This window comes from Lissotriton helveticus, chromosome 7 (assembly GCF_964261635.1).
Source record: "Lissotriton helveticus chromosome 7, aLisHel1.1, whole genome shotgun sequence".
NCBI classification, from domain to species: domain Eukaryota; kingdom Metazoa; phylum Chordata; class Amphibia; order Caudata; family Salamandridae; genus Lissotriton; species Lissotriton helveticus.
This window is the reverse complement of record NC_136068.1, coordinates 1,706,743,555-1,706,766,785: the sequence shown is the minus strand read 5'-3', so window position 1 is coordinate 1,706,766,785 and position 23,231 is coordinate 1,706,743,555. Positions and strand designations below refer to the sequence as shown.

Here is a 23,231-nt window from a genome sequence, read left to right as displayed (position 1 = left end):
TGCTATCCAGGGTACTTCATGTGAAATAAACCATGAGCAGTATAATTCAGAGAGTCCAAGAAGATACCCTCACTTTGCTACAGTCAGCAGAATGGTAGGGTATGAGCCCGTTTGCAGGAGATAATGACTGATCAGGAGAAGTGAAGTCTTAGTGATGGAGTCTGAAAAGTTAAGTGAATTATGGAAAAAAATGGAGAGCGTTGGATGTGTGTATTTCAACTTTCAATGTTGTTCAATTGAAAGGCAGTGCCTGATACACCTGATTTGGTATTGAAATCTTCTGTTGTCTTTTGTGTAGGTGAATGGGATTTTCGTAGCCTTACCCTTCTACTTTCAGAGGAACCAGATTGTGGCCTACATCAGCGGCTGGAACGGTGTCATCAAGACAGATTTTAGTCTAAGTATGACGTTCGACTGGAACAGCGTACTCAAGGTGACTCTGCCGAGCACTTACGCAGGAGCAGTTTGTGGCCTCTGTGGCAACTACAACAATAGGAGAGATGATGAACTGACCATCATGAATGGAGCCAAAGCAACTAATGCAGTTACATTAGGGGATGGATGGAAGATTGAAGATGTCTCTGGATGTTCATCGGAATGTTCTGGTGGATGTCCCATATGTAGTGATCAAGATTTGGAACAATACAAGGTCAGGAATTATTGTGGGATCCTCTTGGACCGTGGGGGACCTTTCCGGCAATGCCAACAAGCCGTCAATCCAACACCTTTCTTCATGGACTGTGTGTTGGATACATGCCAGTACAAGGGAAATCAAGTTGCCCTGTGTGATAATGTTCGTGCCTATGTAGTAGCTTGTCAAGCCTCCGGAACCCAGATATATGATTGGAGAACAACCACATTCTGTCGTAAGTTTTGATTTCCTTTTAGATTCCTTCACAGTTGACCACAATTATGTTTAGACGATCTTCCCTGATCATTGAACAATGTCAACCGTCCAGGGCAGAGTCCAATCTGTGCTCTTTTGGACCCTGAAAAATATTTGTGGTGCCTCTCCATGTGAAATTTATTTTATTCCTATGACCATTATCCTCCTCCTTGTGCAAAAATGGATTGTACAGTGCCTTACACTGGTAAAGACAAGTTACCCAGATCTCTAGTTGATCACTGGTGTAGTTTGCTCTGCCCTTATACCAGACGAGTTAAGTGCCAAAGGCCTGTGCTTACCCATCTGTTTTAGTATGCTAGTAGGGAGAACCCAGTACACTAGAGGTAAAAGACCAATGTAGGAAATTGTCTTTTTGATTGAGGATGTTGAAGACCCTTCTCAAGCAACAACCACAATCACTGTCAGGGTGATCCCTCTGGTAGCTTGACACAAAATCAGTCAGCTTTAACTGAAAGCCATTGTGTAAAATATTTATGCAGCCCTCAAACAGTAATAAAGTGAAACACAACAGAAGAAAAACCCCACACCAATTTTGAAAAATAGAGTAAAATTCTAATGAATCAAATGATACAAGGACAACAAAAATCCAATCAGTAGAACCTGAGAAATGAACTTTATGTTTATGTTTATGTTTATGTTTATTGGATTTGTATTGCACACAAATACCCGAAGGTGTCTCGGCGCAGAGGATTGTCGAATGACATATATCATGATGAAGAAGATCATTGGTCAAAGAGCCAGGTTTTCAGTTGTTTCCGGTAAATCAAAAGCGTCGGACTAGTCTTGATGGTAAAAGGGAGAGTGTTCCAAAGCCTCGCAGTAGCTACTAGGAAACGCCTGTCTCCCCAGGCAACTGTTCTAGTGCGAGGGACAGGGAGAAGATGAGTAGATGCCGAACGAAGAGGTCTGTTTGGAGTGTAGATCTTAAAAGCCTTTTTTAGAAATCGTGGTCCGGAATTATGGATGGCCTTGTAAGCGATACAGAGGGCTTTGAATTTTATGCGGCTTCTGACTTGCAGCCAGTGCAATTGACGTATGGCCGCAGAGACTGAGTGGTGCTTAGGGATGGAAAGTAATATTCTTGCCGCCGCATTTTGGACAGACTGCAGTTTGTCCAAGACCTGTTCCTGAGCATTCAGCAAGAGGGCATTACAGTAATCCAATTTGGAAAATATTAAAGTGGTTATAAGCGTTTTTTCTGCCGCAGGAGGTAGGTGAGGAAGAATTTTTTTGATTTTTCTGAGAATAAAAAAGGAGGACGAGATCACTGCATTAACATGATGGTGAAATGTTAGTTTGATGTCAAATATGACCCCAAGATTTCTGACCTTGGCAACAGGTACTGGCGGGGGGCCCAGGTCAATTGGCCACCAACTATCCGGCCATACTGGAAACAAGTTGCCAAAAGTCATCACCTCAGTCTTGTCCGAGTTTAATTTTAAGCAGTTCATCGACATCCAAGAGCCTATGGCTAGCATACCCTCCTGGAATCTCGACGCAACTGCCACTCCATCCTTGTGGACAGCCAACACAAATTGGGTGTCGTCTGCGTAGTTGGTTAAACTCAGCTCATGCGATTTTATGACCCTCGCCAAGTCCGACACATAGATGTTAAATAGTGTCGGACTTAGCGATGATCCCTGGGGCACTCAGCACGGCAAGGTGGAAGTGGGCGAGTAAAATGTGCCCAGTTTCACCGATTGAGTGCGGTTAGCCAGGAACGAGGCTACAAGATCTCTGGCTAGATGGTAAACTCCCAGTGTTGAGACACGGTCGATCAAGGCGGAATGATCGACCGTGTCAAAGGCGGCGGAAGGATCTAACAATATGAGGGCCGCCGCCCCGCCATGATCTAGGATTGTCCTGATCTCGTCAGCCGCCTTTATCAATGCAGTTTCTGTCCCATGGCCTTGCCTAAACCCAAACTGGGTATTGATTGATATAATCCGAGAGCTGGTGATTCATAAGGGATTCAAAGATCTTTGCTGGGAAAGGGAGGCAGGCTATGGGTCTGTAATTGGCTAGTTCTAAAGGGTCTGAGGAAGTTTTTTTTTAGCAGAGGTTTAATTACTGCTTTTTTCCAAATCTCCAGGTACTCACCCGCGAGAAACATGGAATTGCAGATGTCCGTAAGTGGAGGAGTGATGGTCTCACAGAGCAGATTAAATACCGGAGGTGGACAAGGGTCTAGAGGGGAGCCTGAAGTGATAGTGGCTGCATATTTGCTAATAATGTCAGCCGAAACGGGGTGAAAAAAAGAAAAGGTCGGGCCGGCCGGTGTAGGCACGGGTCGAGAGTCCGGACCTTGTGGGTGGGTTAACGAGGAAAATGTTGAGTATATATTGATAACCTTGGTGGCAAAGTAATCTGCTACGGAGTTGCAAAGGTCTTGGGATGGCTCAATAGTAGGAACTGATGGAGGAGTGGATAGGGTGTTGACTATTTGAAACAATTTTTTGGATGAATTTTGTGCAAGCTCGATTTGAGATAGGTAATAGGCAGTTTTATGAGAGATTATGGCACGTTTGTATATGGCTATGGCAGCTTTATAGCATAGTTTGTCCTGAGGGCTATAATGTTTACGCCAGTGTCTCTCGAGATTCCTGCAGTGCTGCCTCTGCAGTCTGAGTTCCTCCGAAAACCATCTCGCGGACGGAATGGATCGATTAGGAAAAATTAATTTGGTGGGGACTGCCATACTAAGGGCATCCAGGAGCCAATCCTGGTACCTGATGGATGCCTTAGTGGGATTAGGGGAAGCCTCAAAAGAGGAGGTGGTGAGTATTTGAGTGAGAAGGGAAGGATCAAGATTTTTCCAGTCTCGAATACTTTGCGCAGTTTGCGATTTAGACTGTGCTGGATTAGGGTTATGCGCTTTTATTCTACAGATAACTACTTCATGGTCTGACCAGGTCAGGGTTTAGTGTAGTTCCTATAGTCCCAATAGGCTCTTCGCATTGGAATAATATCTTCAGTAGTGTAGACGTAGGACTGAGGTTATCTAGGTCTCTACTGACTATATTAGACTTAAGTTTTTTGCCAGCTAGCTCAGAGTTCACTAGAAACTTTCTCGAGTAAGCGAGGAGGAGTTTAACCTCCCTGGATAGACAAGAAGGGATTTAGTTTCTGACAACCATAAAACATGACAACTTTGCTCTCCCTGAATTAGAGTGTATCTCTAGAGTCGTGTGAAAACAAAAGACAGCTATTTCACTCAGTCAGTAAGTGCGTACTTAGTTTCACCAGATTGCCGAGAAAAAGAGAGACAGGCGTTTTCAATAAAAGGTGTTATTTATTGAGCAGTCTCTTTCCTCATACAAGAGAAATGAATTGCTACAATTGCAATACTTATAGTTAAGTAAAGTGCATACAGTAAAAGCAGGATTATGAAATAATACTGTTAAAGCATTGATATGGTTTCTTAGCCATATGATACTTTAAAATGGATAAAATAGATACATACATATATACATTGACTAATCGTACTCAACTGGTGCTTCTAACTACGCCTACCCCGGTGTACCTGACCTAAGCCTAATACGTGGGAAGGAGTAAGTAAGTAGCAGTTTAAGTTAAGTTTGTTTTGCCAAGAATCTGACTCAAGAATTCTCTGTAAGGGTTTAGTCAGTTCAGTACCTGGGTATTAGAAGGCAGGAGGGCTGGTATCTCTCTCTCAGGACTCGGCATCCCAGTCACCCGCAAGGGTAAGCTGGAGGCTGGATTTCTCGGCAAGAGAAAAGACAGCGTCTTTCTCAGCGCGTCAAAAGGGAGGGGCAGCGTCCGTGGGCTCTCGCATCAGCTGGGCTTTCGGGCAAGTAGTAGCTGCTCCAGATTCATCACCACCGTGTGTTTGCCTAAGGCAACGTTGGTATATTTATACCTGAAAGGTGCCGGGTTTGACGTAAGGCTGGACATAAGACGTCAATAAAGATGTCACTAAGAACTGGTCGTTCTTACAGTGCTTTACAGGAGTTCTCGAACGAAATCAAAACAAAGCAGCGGGGATTTCCCAGGTTGCTGGAGGCTTGGATTTGTTTAAGACCTCGGTGTGCTTTCTAGGGGGCTGGAGGAATAGGCTTGCTTAATGTGACAGCATGCGCTATGACTGAATTTATGAAAAGGGTTTCTATGCCGTTGTCGGGATATTATTGATTTATAACCAGGCAAGGGCAAAGAATAGGAATATCGATTCAGGTACCTAGATAAACACACTACAAGGGGCAGCACGTTAGTCAGGGATATAGCCGGGCTATTAGTAAACAACCCATCAAGGGTGTGACCAGCTTGATGAGTCAGGAATGAGACTAACTGATATAGTCCTAGCGCTGCAGGTCGGTGGTGAGTTGGATCGTATCTTTGTCCAAGGGGGATTCGAGATAGAAATTAAAATCTCCCAGGACTGTGTAATCCGATGATCCTGTCAAGGGTTCTATTATCTCGCCAAGATTTGAAAGAAAACGTTTACGTGAACCAGGGGGTCGGTAAAGGAGAGTACCCCTAAATGCTTGATTATTATTTAGTAAGATGGAAAACTTAAGGGCCTCACAATCCAGGCTAGAAATAGGTTCAGTTTTTATAGGAAATCTGGCTTTATGAAGTATAGCGAGTCCCCCGCCCCTACCTGAGGGCCTGTCTAGTTTGGATACACAGAAACCCTCAGGGATGGCTGAGCAGAAGTCAGGTCCTGAAGCCGCATCACCCCAGGTTTCTGTAATAAACAGAATATTCAGCTCTAGGCTTGTGGTTAGCTCCAAGATTTCCAAGTTATGCTTAGGTAGGGAGCGTGCATTTATAAGAGCGGCACGATAAGGGGACCGTAGCTTTGGAAGGGGAGGCTGAATAAGTGGACGAGGAACGAGGGAACTTTCAAAGTTTTAGGTAAGTACGGCACCTAAAAGCACAAAGTGGCACTTGTGGTCATCGTGTGCTAGACCAGGGGACAGTCAGAAGTTCAGGCAGACTGCGATAGACTGTTGGATGGACACAGGAACTGGGTTAGTCCAGCTGAAAAAGTCCCCTTCTCAAAGTCTGGTGCGTAGCATCTAGTTCACTCTGGGGGAGACCGTAAAGATCAGAGAGAGCTGCGTGGATGGTTGTAGCTGTAGCACGAAGGGCAGGCCAGGCATTTTGATGGTTGTCACTGTAGCTCGAAGATCCGGTCAGGCGTCGCGGGTGGTCATTGCTGGAACTTCATGTTGGCAGTCACCATGGGCTGTTGATGTTGTATTGCAAAGTGCTGATCTCACATTGCTGGTCATTGTAGTGGTTGTTGTAGTGTGAAGAGTCAGATACATTTGAGCTTTCCATTGGCAGTCGTTGCAAAGCAATCAAAACTTCAGATTTACACCTTTTTTGGCAGAGGAATGCACTCTAATGCCAGCCCAAAGTCCGAGACTGGGGTAGGTATCTCTTGGGGATCAGGGACTCATTCTAGCAGAGGCCAGAAGGGCACAGGCGGGCCCAGTTGCAGGTCCAGGTAGGTCCTGTGACAGCAGGTCAGCTGGGCAGTTGCAAAAAGGCCTCTGGAGCTTGTTGTACCCCTGTAGCTCAGAACAGGAGGCAAGCCAGCTTGACCATGGAATCAATCTGGTGGCTCTGGGTTCAAGGAGAAGGTTCGGTCTTTCTCCCTACTGCAGTAGGGCAACAGAACAGTCTTTCAAGCAACAGGACAGCAGAGCAGTCTGTCTTCCTAATCTACCACAGGTCTAGAAGTGATTGAATGATTGATTCAAGAGGTCTAATACCTGGTGCCAGTCTTTGAAGTAGGTGAACTTCTTTACTTCCCCTACATCAGGTTCTGGAAAGTTCCTCCTTTCCCAGCCAGGGCTCTAAGTAGTCTAGGGTGGCACGTGGCTGGTGTCATGTTCCTTTAAGTGCGAGATAAAGGCAGCCCTGTGAAGTGCAATTGGGGCAGGGAACAATTCCGCCCAACTATCCTGGCAGGATGGCCCATCGCGTGCAAATACCTAGACCCCCTTTATCTCACTGTCTGGGAAGAATACACAAATGCCAGCTGCAAAGCTATTTACAGTCCTGTGACCCAGGACACAGGCAGTAGGCATCAAATGGATAGGACAAGTAAATACCAAGTTTCTAAAAGTGCATTTTCAAAATTGTGACTTTAAATCTGGCTTTTCTATTCAAGACGGTTTTAAATTACAATTCCTTTGAGTATAAACATAATTTTCCTACCTGCTCCCAAAATTAAGTTAACACTTTTTAAGTGGAATAGGACTTGCTACGTATTTCCCTACCAGTACATGTAGAACTTAAATCCACATGTCCTACTTATTAACTACCGTGCACTCTAACCTATGAGCCTTTAGGGCCTAATTGAGGGGTGACCTAAATGTACTAGAAAGGAAGGTTTTCGGCTTGGCAGAAGGTTTATTTTGCCAGGACAAATTGGCATTTTAAAACTGAACCACAGGCTGTAGTGGCAGGCCTCAGACATGTTTGAATATACGACTTTAGTGAGTGGCACAATGCAAGCTGCAGGCCCACTAGTAGCACTCAATTTACAGGCCCTGGGTACATATAGTACCAGATTTACTAGGGACTTAGAAGTAAATTAAATGTGACAATTGGGTGTAAGCCAATTGAACCATAGTTAAGTTGAGAGCACAAGCACATTAACTCTGGTTAGCAGACGTATAGTACACAGAGTCCTAATGGCAACAAAAATAAATTCAGAAAACCGGTGGGGTGAAGGCAAGAGGTTTGGGGGACCATCGCTCCATCACCAAAAGGTGTGAGGTTTATCACCCTTTGTTGTTACAGATGCGGGCCAGTAAATCCTGAATGCATTGCCCCCTTCCCTAAATAAGGTCCTGCTGTGTGGTTGAAAACTGATGTAGTTGCTGGTCCTGCCGCCCAGTCATGCCAAAATTACAGCTGTGAGGGGAACGGCTCCTTTCTTCAGTCAGTCGCCGTGGGGGGAACGGCCAACATTGTTTTCTATGTGTCGTGAGGGGAAAGGCTGAAAACGACCGCTCCTAGCAGCTATCCGGCACCCTGATGCTGCACTCGCGCCCGGAGGTGCGATAAAAGCCCCACCAATCTCCTGCATCGTGGACGCATGCCGGCGTGCCCGGGCCACGCCTGGCCTAAGCCCGGACCTAGGGCGGGCACATCTGCGCTCATCAGAGCCCGGAAGAGGCTGGGCTGGGCCACCCCCTAAAACCTGGACTTTTTTGTGGACATTGATTTAGTAACTATTCAGTGTTTGAAGGTATTGTGGTATTCCTATCATAAATTTCCCTTTATATTTATGTTTGGTTATTTGTGAGTTAATTCAATATGGATAAACGTAAGGGAGTTGTAGGTACCTTGGATGCATTTCCAGTTAGGGCCGAGTCGCTACTGATGCACGAAATAGAAATAACTGAGCGGCGTCTTTCCCTGGATCCATCTATTTTCCAGAGACGTCATCAGTGGGTATTCCCTTATCTAGATGGCATTCTGTACAAATATGTCTGCCGACCACACCTACTAACTTGCCGTCTACACCCTCCCCTTCCTGTGGTAAATAAATAAATAATACCCTATTTTTGACTAGACTTATAGCATAACAGATAGCTCAATAAATAAGAGTCAAGATTCGAGGTAGTAGGAGTTTCTGCAGGTTTATTACAGCATAAGGACAGGATCAGGACAACCTGCATGGGAATAGGACAATAAGGCCCAGCAGAACAACTGGGGCCCAGCAGCTGCCGGGGCTTGATCTGGGATGAGCGCGCTAACATTTAATAACAAAACATTGACTTATATACATAGCGCAAACACATAGCATTACATTGCAGTAGGCGTAACAGTAGGTGGAGTAGAAGGCGTGACGCGTAGCAGTCGCGAGAGATAACAGAAATAAGAGGTGTAACTGGGAGTTTACTTAGACATGTGATGCAAAACGTAACAGAATATGTCATGAATGGGCGGAAACATTGGAGGGGGCTACCTAAGGAGCCGGGACCTCTAACCTAATGGTGCGCGAAAACTAGCAATGACGTGTTACTAGGAGAAGCTGGGGGCTACGAACTCTGTGCTAGGAGCAGAGACTAGAGTCTGGAGGGTCGGAGCGACATGTACCTAAACCCTATCTGGTATCTAATGTTTAGGGAACATGTTGATATAAACTAGAAGTCATGAGGGGAAAAGCTAACTTGATTCTAAGACTGGACCATGCATTATTCTATATGTAGTGCGTGAAGAATATTAAATGACCATTAAATACAGTATTTCTCTAACGTGGAGACGAGAAGGCTAGACAATGACGGAAACTATTGATGCAGTTCAGTAGCTTAGGAATGCAGAGGAGGAGGACTGAACTGATAGCAGGAACTATAACATACTTTTGGCAGACTCAGAGGCAGAGCCGGGCTGCACCGGGCACTGCAAGGCAGGAAGTGAGTGAAGGGTCGAGGATACAGGTGGGGGCTGTATCGCTCCTCAGCGAGGCTTTCAGGAGACAGGAGCTGAATCTGTGGTCCGGGCCCTTTGAGGCCTGGAAACGGGGACTTTATAATTGAATAACGTGCACACTGAGAAACGTGGCAACATTACTTACATAGGCCTGATATTCGTAGTATTCACGAGGACTGGAAACTAACATACTAGAGGTGGACACAACTGTAATTGCGTCTTTAATCAGAAATGGGGAATAACATATGCATATTGATCATGCACACATAACATATGATGGATGGGGCGTAGGGACACAGAACATGGCAAAATTTACTTTTCCACATTCCCTCCTTGTCACTACGTTTCCATCAGGAAACATCAATATTCATGATACCGTCTATCATTTCATACAGTACCATTTGCTCGTCTCGAATTGTCTTGGAACGGGATTTAGAACAGGGCTTGGGACTGGAAATACAAGAGGTAGCACACATGCTGCAAATCGCAGGGCCACATTGTATACAGAGGCAGCAGCTAAATATGATCGCTACTGCAATACCTAGAAAGGACAGGACTTTCCATCCCCATGCGGAAATTATATTCCAGAACCAACCGGACCATGTCCAGGTGCCTGGATCTTGGTGTAACAGATGGGCAATTTTATGGAGTCTGGTTATAGCTGAATAAACAGACGGCGCGTTATTTGGAATGAAAATACAACAACTGGATCCGAGAATTCTACAGGCCCCGCCCCTATCGGCCAGTATGACGTCAAGGACGAGACGATTCTGTAAAACGACAATTCTCATAAAGGATTGCTCTTCAGTTAAGTTACCTAGAGCAGAGGCAGTCTCATCTACTACTGCTTCAAGGGTTCTTGTCAACCTACGAATAAGCTTACTATTTACAACTGTACCTAAATAAGGGAAAACACCTTTATCTATATCAATGAATTGCTCTGCGGCGGTTTCAGTATAATCGACAATCGGGAGATTTCTCTTGTGTCTAGTGTGTACTAAGAAAGAATTCCTATGATAATCAGGTGGGGCTAGGAAAACAGGTGGCAGTAGGAAAGCAATGTAACAGGTTCCCTCCCAATCGAGGGGCAGACGGACATATGCAGTTTGACCACAAATAAAATAAGAATGACGTGAAGCTTTGAAAATAGATTTCCCACTGTCACTATACTGGATAACAGTAGTACATTCACTATGACCTATATGTACAGAACCATAACTACGGACACATAATTCGCCTTTGACTGGTAGTACTGAAATAGCGGGTGAGTCTGGAGTAGTATCAGACTGAACATTCAGAACCATGAAATTCGACGAATAATTTCCTAAATTATATACTTCATTTTCTAAATCTAAACCTGTTCTGTGGGGGAAACCTTGTTTGTCTGGGTAACATGTACTGTTAAGAAAAGACATATCTGTTGAGGATGACGTTAACGTGGACCATGCTCCACACGAACCATTGTGTGAGAATGGATAAGGAAAGAGTGGCAGAACTCCCTTCGGTGTCTGGAAAGGGGGGAGTCGACCACACACCCAACAATTAGTGGCATTGCTGGTCTGGTGTGAATAATGTAACATACGGATAAATGTGTTATTACGCATTGCGAGGCGGTATGAATATTCGTGAGGAGGCAGATCACTAAACGTGTGCTCTACTGTAGCATGAGCAGACATATTTACATGAGGAACTGAAAAACACAGAAAAAGTGCGTAACTAGTGCAGGAAATCATTATGCTGAGAAATAATACGAAACTCAGAAAAACGATACATTTGATTGAACTTTGACTGACTCTCTCACTATGGGGGTCTATTTTATACATGTCAGAAACAGTCTAACCGTTTCACCTAGGGGAGGACTTATACAATCAAACTGGCTGACTTATTAGACCTGAGCTTTAACTTATACTCCTGTTGCGGAGTTTTCTCTAACAAGGGAGGGGTTGTAATAATGTCTTGTGCGGGACAGTCCTTTAAAACAATGTTCTGGCAATCCTTCGAATCCTGGGAAATGTTCTTGGAAATGTTTTTGAAGACTGGTTTCGGTCCTTTGAAAAGTTTTACATGAGAAAGGTGGACCCACCCCTTCCTGCCTTCCAACTTGACGGCAGTTCGGGTGGTCAAGAGGACCTGACGTGGCTCCTTCCAACGTGGTTCCAGCGGACTTGATCTGTCAAAATTTCTGATCATCACAAGGGAGCCTGGAACGATCTCGTGCGGTGCCACCTCGGTATTGTCTGGAAATGCGGCGGCAACCTGTGAACGACATGAGTTGAGGGCAGACATCAAGGAAGCTAGGTAATCTGTCAGCATATTACATGAAACATCGGTAATACTTCGGGGTCTAGGAGTACCCCACATGTTAGGGGGGCGGCCGAAAACGACCTCATACGGGGACAGACCTGATCTGGAATGTGCGACCATACGCATGTAAAACAGAGCGACTGGCAAAGCTACTAACCAGTCCACACCCTTGTCTTTACAGACTTTTGCTATACGGATTTTCAGAGTCTGATTATGTCTTTCGACTAGTCCAGCTGCTTCTGGATGGCGTACACAATGGAACTTCCACTGGTACCCTAACAAAAGGGAAACGTGTTTCATGAGTTCAGATGAGAATGGCTGGCCGTTATCAGAATATACGACTCTAGGGAGTCCATATCTAGGGAAGAATTCACGAACCAACTGCTTGGCAGTGGTCGCGGCTGTGTAATCTGGGACTGGATATGCTTCTGTCCATCTGGACAAGGCGCATACAACTACAAGGACATACTTGAAACCTCGACATCGCTCCATTTGAATATAATCCATCTGGAGGACCTCAAAAGGGTGGTCAGGGGGCTGGAAACCACCTTGTTCCACCGGGACACTTTTACCTGGATTAAACTGACAACATATCATACAGGTACGGACTTTCTGCTTGGCTGCAGCTCGTAAATGCTTGTTGAACCAAATGTTCTGAATACTGTCTAACATAGCTTTTTCTCCTAAATGTGCTGGACTATGTGCGGTATTGATAATGACTTGAACCATAGAATCGGGGAGAAACCATGTGGCTCTACCCTTCGTTAACCATCCTTGATCTGTCTGGACCCCTCCTTGTACAGACCATTTCTTGATTTCATCGGGAGTAGCATGTGACTGGATATCTATGACATCTTGAGTAGGGTCCTTAACTGTCATGCATGTAGTCAGATCTGGAGTATGTGTCTGATTAACTGGAATGTCTGGAGTCTGTGCTGTAAGCTTGGCTGTGCGGTCTGCTAAATCATTACCTTGGGAAATAATGTCAGTAACTTTCGTATGTGCTTTGCACTTCATGATAGCAATAGACGTCGGTAAATGTATGGCATCTAACAGGGCTTGAATAAGGAGGCCATGCTGAATCTTGGTTCCATGAGAAGTCATAAAACCTCTCTCCTGCCAGAGCACTCCGAAGTCGTGTACAACTCCGAATGCGTAACGTGAATCTGTGTAAACATTAACCTTCAGGTTCTTGGCATGTATACAGGCTTGTGTCAGAGCGACTAGCTCTGCTGCTTGAGCGGACAGAGTATCAATACGGTGTGTTTCAATAACTTCAGTGTCAGTAGTCACTGCATACGCGGCGACTAGTTCTCCTGTACTAGTTCTCATACATGAACCATCCACATAAAGTGTCAGGTCAGGATCTGGTAACGGAATATCTGTCAGGTCTTGTCTTGGCTTTGTCGTAATGTTAACTACTTCCACACAATCATGTGTGTCTGGATTTGAACTAACTGATGGTAACAGTGTAGCAGGATTCAGGACGTTGCAGCGTCTAATTTCTATGTGTGGCTGGAACAGTGTCAATTCATAACCTGTTAAACGTGCAATTGTCAAGTGCTGAGTTTGTGTTCGGTTTAAAAGAACTTCTACTGAATGTGGGACCTGTACTGTCAGGGAATGTCCTAAAACTATGGAATCACTTTGTCTGATAGCTAGTGCTGTGGCTGCAACTGACTTGAGGCACGCAGGCAATGCCTGGGCGAATGGATCTAATGTGCTCGAAAAATAAGCACAGGGCTTGTATTGTCCTGCTTGATCTTGTGTAAGAACAGATAATGCTGTACCTTTGCGTTCTGTAACGAAAAGTGTAAAAGGCTTACTGTAGTTCGGTGTAGCTAGAACTGGAGCTTGACATAGGGCTTTCTTTAACTCGTTGAAACTAAGTGTATGGTCAGATGTCCAAGGGAGGACAGTCGATACGGCTGCCTCCTGTGTCGTTAACTGTATCAGTGGCTTGGCTAGAAATGCATACTGGGGAATCCATTGTCTACAATAAGAAGTAAGGCCGATAAAGGCACGTACCTCCTTCTGGGTTCTGGGCTGGGGAAGACTCGCTATTAACTGGATACGGTCGGGTGTCAACTGCCTACCCCTCTTGGACAGCAAGTGTCCTAAGTATACCACTTGCTGGACACAGAATTGAAGCTTCGAAGGTGACACCTTGTGCCCCATCTCGGCTAGAAAATACTGAACTGTAAGTGATGCTCGCTCGCAGTCACGTTCAGAACGGGCTGTGATCAGTAGATCATCGACATACTGGAGCAGGGCAGTGTCAGTTGGCATGTGAATGTTGTCTAGTTGTCTCTTGAGTGCTTGACTGTAAATACTAGGGCTTTCTGTGAAACCTTGAGGAGCGCGTGTAAACATATAGCTCCTTGGATTTAAACAAAATCCGAAAAGAAACTGGCTGTCTGGATGAATTGGAACACTGAAAAATGCATTCTTGAGGTCAATAACAGTGAAAAACATGGCTTCGGAATCAATGGCTGTTAACAGGGAAGAAATGTCTGGGACAACTGGGTACTGAGGAATAATACATTTGTTAAGCTCTCGTAAATCAATCACTAATCGATATACTGGGGGTGCATTTGGATCAGTACGTTTCATGACTGGAATGATCGGAGAATTACACACATTGGAGTCAGTTTCTACAACTACTCCTTGAGCCATGAGCTCGTCAATAATTTTGGATAAGGCTGCTACAGCCTCAGGTGGCAATCTGTACTGCCTGATTCGTGGTAACACTACACCTGGTTTGAGAGTCACACGATAGGGTGTGATTTGCATGTAACCTACATCAGTTGGACCTTGCGCCCATAAATGCTGCGGAACATTAGACAATCTTGAATCAAAATCTCGTAATACATAGTGACCCTTAAAGTCACGTAGGAACAGACGTATTCCCTCTGGGGAACAGCAAATAACTGCACCTAATTCTTTCAACGTCTTAATGCCTAATAGATTTTCTGGACATGACTTAGTAAGTAACAGATCAGTAGTACGGGACAATGGACCTACTTCTAGAGTAACTGGCTTTGATATCTCATTAACTATGGGTTTTCCTGAAAATCCAAGGGAAACATTTCTTGAGCCTGAGAGCGGAGCCCCTGGAACTTCGGCGTGACTAATTGTGGTCCTACTTGCCCCTGTATCGATCAAAAACTTTCTGTCTTTCCCTAATACTTGACTATGAACATAGGGACCTTCTTGGTCTACAGGTATCTCGATGAGAGGCAAGCCTACCTCCCTCTCTAGGCTGTTTCATGAATATGACTGGTACTCTGGATACTCGGACTGTGCATACTGGTACATCTGTGATGTAACATGCTGTGTTGCAGCAATAGGCTGCGGTACTGTAACTGTCTGCGGTGCATTCTGTGACTGAGGAGTCTGTGAAACTTGTTCTTGTCTCGGCGGACGTGGTCTTTCTTTAGTCTTACCAGTAGCTATGTTGTGTTTCAGAACTGCACACTCGTTTATAAAATGACCTGGCTGTTTACAATAATTGCAGGTCCCTTTAACGGGAGCCGCAGGATGACTGGCTTGATTCGGACCCCTCTTCTGACTGTCTTGAGGAATAGATTGTGCAACTAGCACTTTCATTTTCGTGTCTTTCATACGTTTTCTTTCGTGTTCTTGCTCTTCTCTGATTCTGTTCTGGTGATACTGAAGCATCTGGAGCATCTGGGACGGAGTATTTGCTTGCCAGGTGCTTTCGACTTTCAAAACTCGGTTTTTAATTTGTGGACTTGAATTCTCGACTAATTTGGTAACGAAAAGATGAGGGTATGACTCACTACTTGTCTTGAGACCACTGTTAATACTGAAACATTTCTCAAATCTAGAATAAAAATCACTAATATCCTCATCTTGTTTCTGTTTACAGGCTGAGATTGCATCCCAGTCTTCTTTCCTAGTTGTCAATAATCTGGGTAAAACTTGAATCAATAATTCTGGTAATTCTTTACATTTATCTCCAAGACCGGTACCTGGTACTCGTGCCTTGTCTTCAGCTTCTAGAGCTGTCCAATCGATCTTTTTCTCTCCCACCTCCCATTCTTTTTCCTTTAACTTTTCATACACCCCTGCGGGTAGCAGGACCTTTAACATTTTAATGATATCTGGGTAAGTGTATTCTCCCATACGGAGCATGTCTTTTAATTCTCTATGGAACCCCGCTGGATCTTTGTCATGACAGGGGATTAATTTCTTCATTTCAAGAAGTTCCATCTTTGATATCGGAGTGTATACAAACACTCGTTGCATTACGCCACCCGCCCCTTGGACTGGGTGGACTTCTCGTAGCGGATTCTGTCTGTCTATGTAGAATGGTTTACTTTCTGGGGGTGAGACATGAACAAAATGCGGGTTCAGGAACGTTCTATACTTGTGGCGCTGTTCTAGAATGACACTAATTAAATCGGTACCTAGACCTCTCCATCTGTACTGGAGTAACTCGTTCAAGATATCATGTAACGGGCCTGGATCAGAATGTTGACCCTCATACAGGGTAATGAGGTGCTGGATCATATACATACCCACCAGTCGTTGCTCGGCTGGGGGCAGTTTCAGAAACATTTGTGCCACTATTTCGTCTGGAAAAGTGGTAGAATCAGTAATCCATCGGACTGCTGATCGGGCTAGTTCTTGTTCGTGCATGGTACTTAATTCGCTATAACCGACTCGTGATTTCAGAATGTGATCGGTAGCTTGAAATACTTGTTCTAGAGAGCCTCGTTCTGGTGCCGGATGATGAAAAATAGACTTAGGTTCTGGACGTAAATGGCGATCTGGAAATCTGGATTTTCCTACATACGCTATTCTGGCGGGATTCTCGTTCTCTTCCTCTTCAGGATCAGAGATACTTTCTTTCTCGCTTACTTGTGCTGCTTTACGCTGTTCGTGTAACCTTATTATTTCTTTACGAATTTTCTTGTACATACTTTCCATGGCACTAATGGTCTTGTGCTTACCCTCGGCTATATTATCACTCCACCTTGTTAGGATTCTCATTTCGGCGGGATCTTTAGACGGATAATCTTGTTCTCTTATTAGACAATTGATCAGGAACTTTAATATCATGAGCTGAATCTCGGCTTTCCTTTGAGACATAATCTCGCCAATACTTTCTGGATCATCCCCTGTACGGATGAAACGATATATTCTGTCTAGATCTTCTTTCATGTTCGGCAAGGTGACTAGATACTCGGTCACCCTTCTTACGCGTACGGAATATAAAACCATATTATACTCGCCTGGGACTGTGTCATAGACACATTCGGCAAGGGCTTGTCTGATTTCTGTAACAGACTTATTACTTTTAGGAGTACGCTGTGATGCTTGAGCATGTAATTCGAGTGCTGATAAACGCTTGTGTGGCGGCGGGGTTTGAGGAGGACCTCCTCCTGCGGCCCCTATACTAGAATCGTCGACTGACATTCTTCGTGCTTGCAGGGTCGGTAATTGTAACGTGGGCTGGACTTGTATGGCAGGCTGGCCCGGGGGTACCGTAACAGGTACTCCGGTGTCTGGAGGAACGGGAAGTGCCTGATTTACAGGGACAGGTGGAGCGCGAACTGGATTTGCATATTCTGGAACTGTGTCGTCCAAATAGGACGAAATAAAAATATCAGCTGCGGTCGGTTTGTGACGTAGCTTGGTCGGAACTAATGGCGGCGGGAAATTACTGGGTGCCTCTGGGGTCGCTTTTGGCAAGCCTTCGGCAAGGAGAGGATACATACCCTTAATAAGGGCATGCCTCTGTCTGTCTGACTGTTCGGCTTTGACTTGTTCACCTATCTCGATTAATTCTCTTTCTTGGGCTCGTTCTTGGGATTCTCTACTTAACTCTGACTTTCTGACTTCCTTTTCCGTTCTTCTATGCGCTTCCTTACGCCATAACTCGATGGCATCTTTCTGTGACTGTCTGGCTTTCTTTTTCCATAATGCTTCTTCTACTCGCATGATACATTCGGCATCCCATGTACCCGATACGGGCCATCTATACTTTTCTTCTAACTGTTTGGTATACTCTACCCATAAATCTAGATACAATATGGCGCTTATGCCATGTTTCTGATACATAAAGTGACCTGGACTGTCCCTAGGCGGAACGGGAACTGCTGCTTCCAGCAGACCCTTTCTAGTTTTTAACTGACGTAACTTGGAAAAGAGCGGCATTCTAAACTTGAATCGGAACACAATACAATACACGAAAAACAATAACAATTGGGAAAACAATTCAGGCATACCACGACATTGGAAATACATTAAACAACATTATAAATAACAGTTCGAACAGAATACTACCTGAAAAACTGAAAACAGAAACAGAACAGAATTCTCGAGAACGGAACAGACTAGAGTTACTGGATGCACTGCTGTAACAGTACGGAACATACCGGTCCCATAAAGGAACACATCAAGACCCGTATCCACCTAGGTGAACACTTCGTTTGTGGGCTTGGGTACCACCAACCCACGGACCAGAGTCAATTTAGACTGACCCTGTCTAGACACTACCCCAGCAATGGTACTCACCGGGCAGCACGGAACGGAAGGCCTCGGACGGGACTGGACTACGACGACGAACTTCGGACTTCGGACTTCAATTACGGGTGGACCTCCGGATACCTCGGACCTTGGACTCTCGGCTTGGGCTCTGGTCGGGACTCGCCGCGTTCCTCCACCGTCTCGTTCGGATGCTGGACCGCCTCCTCCGTCTCCTCCGTGGGCCTGAGGGATACTTGAGCAGAAATATCTGCTACTGCGCAGAAGAGTTCCGTCACGACTGCAGAGGGTCAGGGGGTCGGCGTGGCTTCACCGACGCGTGGGGAAAGGGCAAGTCCCTGTTCGGGCGCCATTATGTGGTAAATAAATAAATAATACCCTATTTTTGACTAGACTTATAGCATAACAGATAGCTCAATAAATAAGAGTCAAGATTCGAGGTAGTAGGAGTTTCTGCAGGTTTATTACAGCATAAGGACAGGATCAGGACAACCTGCATGGGAATAGGACAATAAGGCCCAGCAGAACAACTGGGGCCCAGCAGCTGCCGGGGCTTGATCTGGGATGAGCGCGCTAACATTTAATAACAAAACATTGACTTATATACATAGCGCAAACACATAGCATTACATTGCAGTAGGCGTAACAGTAGGTGGAGTAGAAGGCGTGACGCGTAGCAGTCGCGAGAGATAACAGAAATAAGAGGTGTAACTGGGAGTTTACTTAGACATGTGATGCAAAACGTAACAGAATATGTCATGAATGGGCGGAAACATTGGAGGGGGCTACCTAAGGAGCCGGGACCTCTAACCTAATGGTGCGCGAAAACTAGCAATGACGTGTTACTAGGAGAAGCTGGGGGCTACGAACTCTGTGCTAGGAGTAGAGACTAGAGTCTGGAGGGTCGGAGCGACATGTACCTAAACCCTATCTGGTATCTAATGTTTAGGGAACATGTTGATATAAACTAGAAGTCATGAGGGGAAAAGCTAACTTGATTCTAAGACTGGACCATGCATTATTCTATATGTAGTGCGTGAAGAATATTAAATGACCATTAAATACAGTATTTCTCTAACGTGGAGACGAGAAGGCTAGACAATGACGGAAACTATTGATGCAGTTCAGTAGCTTAGGAATGCAGAGGAGGAGGACTGAACTGATAGCAGGAACTATAACATACTTTTGGCAGACTCAGAGGCAGAGCCGGGCTGCACCGGGCACTGCAAGGCAGGAAGTGAGTGAAGGGTCGAGGATACAGGTGGGGGCTGTATCGCTCCTCAGCGAGGCTTTCAGGAGACAGGAGCTGAATCTGTGGTCCGGGCCCTTTGAGGCCTGGAAACGGGGACTTTATAATTGAATAACGTGCACACTGAGAAACGTGGCAACATTACTTACATAGGCCTGATATTCGTAGTATTCACGAGGACTGGAAACTAACATACTAGAGGTGGACACAACTGTAATTGCGTCTTTAATCAGAAATGGGGAATAACATATGCATATTGATCATGCACACATAACATATGATGGATGGGGCGTAGGGACACAGAACATGGCAAAATTTACTTTTCCACATTCCCCCTAGCACCAGATTTAGAATCTTTAGTATCTGTTGCACCAGACGTGCCTGGTAGATTTACTAGGACACGAGTGTCTAATAATCCTATTGCAAAGAAGGTGGCAGAACCACTGGCATAACGGAAACAGGGGGTCGGTGTAAAAAATGCTAAGATCTTAAAGGGATCACAAGTGACTAATTGTGTTAATAATGCCAATAATGTAAAGGTTGATATATTGAAATGTAATTCTGTTGGCACACAAACAGATGAGGTCCCATTGATTTCTACTCCAAGAGATGATAATATTGTGGATGTTATGACTGAAACTGATGCCACTCCTGACGATTTGATATTAGGAATAGTGCTAAACCGGGTTCATGATTTGGTTGAAAAGAATTTTGCCCTTCTATGGGAAAAATTTAATCAAGTAGATGTTGCTATAAAACATTTCACTGGCAGTAATATGTAAAACAAACGAATGGTGTAGAAAGAAAAGAGTTAAGAACAATGGTGGATGGTAATCTTTCTGCAATTCAAAATGGGGAAGCTAAAGAAAATTGTCTAACTGATTTTACTCCCAGTGGTACGGAAAGTAGAATGCTGGATGTACTTAATGGCTCAAAAAACGTAGGCATACAAGGCATTTGCACATCACTTTACTAAGAACGCAAGAGTTGATTCAATTAATAACTGCTTGAAGCCCAATGTAGAAGTGTTGAATTTACCCTCAGCTTCATGCCCTTACGCTCTAATCTTGGCCGGTGTTCCTGCACTTAGGGAGGACCAGAGAGAAACGTGGGTTGACCTAAAACTATAGACTGGCTGACAAAACATAAAAGGTTCCATTATATGTAAATGACATCCCTGAATATCTATTGGGTTGCAAACACGATTCTCCTAAACTAGGGGGAATGCCACTCCCTGCACTTTTATTTCCAGACGACACCATCTTAATATCCCAAACCCCTAAAGTCTTACAAAGCTTAATAGATAGTTTGGGGGTATATTGCGAGGCTAAGGGTCTGGAATCTAACAGTAAAAAATTAGAAGCTAGAATATGTCCATAATTGTAACTATTTAGACATTACTTTAGATACCAAAATGACTTGGAAACCCCAATTGGAGAAAAGTAAGACTATTTTATATCAAAACTCTATACCAATAGTAAAAAAACATGAGAGTAGTATGTCTAAAGCAGTATCCCCTTCCCTTGAGGTATACAAATATAGGGCACAATCCTTATATGGGGCAGAATTGTGGGGCCCCTCAAGTAATAATACTTTCATGGTGGATGAAAATACGTTTTTAGGAAATTATTAAGCCTTCCAACGCGCACACCGCTAATACCCATTGTAATGGACCTTAATATACGCCGTACAGACTACCAGGCAATTTTACGACCATAATTGTTCTGGGTGCGTCTGTGGTCTACAGCTGAGCTCGTCCATTATAAAGAAGGATTAGAGGAATTCCTAAAGCTCGAAAATGGCATGGGCTTACCGTGGTTAAAGCATGTCTATAGTTGTTTCCATAAATTAGGATTTAGGTATTTTTGGGAGGACCCTGCTGCACCATCTATGGCTTCAAAAAAGATACTAAAGCTAGCTTTTTGGGCTTACATTTAAGATAGTTTCTCCCATAGCTCAGCTACAGGTACATTAAACAATGCAGTTCCTTTCAATGTAACCAACTTGGAGTTTCGAGCCATTTTTGGATGAAGTCCAGCCACAGCTTGCAAAATCTCTATATTTAAAATTTCGATACGGTGTATTACAGATAAATGCGAAAACCTCGAAATGGGCCCATAAATATGAGGACGAAAGTATTGACTGTTGTGCTCTAGGCCATATGGGTGCAAAAGAAAATGAATTACATCTACTATTCTTCTGCCCAGCTTACAAAAAGTATCGAAGGAAATGCAGTAACCCATTTTCCGACTATTGGGTACAAGATCCTGCTATGAGGCAGAAAGAATACTGAGAACAGACACATCACAAGTAGTGGCTTTCAGTGGTAGTAGGTACCTATTTGGTGTGAGCTTCATAAGAAAAAAGGATTGTTTTAAATTTTAGTACACATGAAGTATTCTGGTCTTTGCATTTGCACTTTATGCTGGTACATATGGAACCTATTATTGATATTATATTAGTCCTGTATTGTACTAAAGAAATTGTGTTTCCTTCTGTATAGTGTACATTGTATATATTTTGTATTATTACTATTTTAAAATTCTCTTTAGAGTTGTAAACCATGAAGTTAATTTTATGGATGCCAGAAGGTCACAAAGAACATGCAGGGATCTTGATTGTGTTGTGGTTCTGATGTGAGCTTTCCCCCTTTAAAAGTCTAACTCAGCCCCGACAGAAAGGCACCCGAGCCAAAAACACAAGTGTAAATGTAAATGTGGTATTCCCCTGTGAGATAACCCCGGCAGGGTATCCGCAAGGTGAAAGCCAGGCATCCCGCCGCGAGGGGCCGTTGTGGAGATTAAGCAAGCTATTGCCCGGAGTCGCAGAGTGTGAACCCGTGAATTGAGTAGGCACCGGAGCGAGAATTGTCGAGTCCATGGACATTTTAGGACTCAAGACCCCGCCAAGCCGGGAATTGAACCCTGGTCCCGGGCTGACCTCTGCTTCCAGGTCTGCCTCCTCTAACCAGTGAGCCACACTTGGAAAATGAAGACGCAACAGCTGAGGTTTTCAGACAGGGTATATTTGCTACTGTCCTGTAAACTCCAAAGCAAACTCTATTTCCTGGACATCCCCTGGTGATATGGATGATGGTCAGTTCTTTTTCAAAAGAGGTGATCGTTCATATTAAAGAGAAACCAAGAAAGCAAGTCAGAGTGGAAAGGTGGCTGGAAGAAATGAGTTAACAGGTAGTCACTGCATGACTAGAACCAGATCATATTACATATATTTGTAAATATTTAGTTTGCCTTTCTCAGTAAAAATGCTGACTGAATTAAGTGGAAACGTGATGCAGGATCTCCGTCTCCCTCACTTTTACAGATTGCCATTGATCTCTCTATGGACCTTGTTTCTTTCCAACCTTTTTGTGTAACACTGCATGCACAAAAATGATCACAGTATAATCTATACATGTGCTGGTAGAAATGGGGGTCTCTAGTTGACAGTGGCTTTCACCCTGTCAAAGTAGGGACCCTTCCTTCTAGTGAGGGTAAGGGGATTACACACCAAAGATAACCCCTACTCATCCCCTTGGTAGCTTGGCATGAGTAGTCAGGCCTGTCTCAGAGGAAATGTGTAAAGCGTTTGAACAGAAACACAGTGTAACACAGTGAAAATCCTACAAATGCCGAAAATCCAACATATAAAAGCAAAGATATCAAATATAAAACATTTTAAATAGTTCAGTCATCGAAAACTATGGCTGAGTCACTTTTATCACAAAGTACCTGGGATGAGTCAAAATCAAAGACGAAAAGAGGCCCAGGGGAGGTCAGGTGCCGGAACAGCAAAGCGATGCATCGATTCCTTACTCCGAGGGGAGGTGATGCTTTG

At 44.4% G+C, this 23,231-nt stretch overlaps 1 protein-coding gene across 1 annotated transcript in view; it reads left to right on the top strand.

Annotated features, from left to right (window-relative positions):
* The window catches only part of LOC144769652 (IgGFc-binding protein-like), a 620,904-nt gene that overhangs the window by 411,424 nt on the left and 186,249 nt on the right, over positions 1–23,231 (top strand). The window contains exon 14 of the mRNA XM_078653827.1: positions 299–866. Within this exon, the coding sequence (XP_078509953.1) occupies positions 299–866 (568 nt within the window). The remainder of the gene's footprint in view (positions 1–298; positions 867–23,231) is intronic.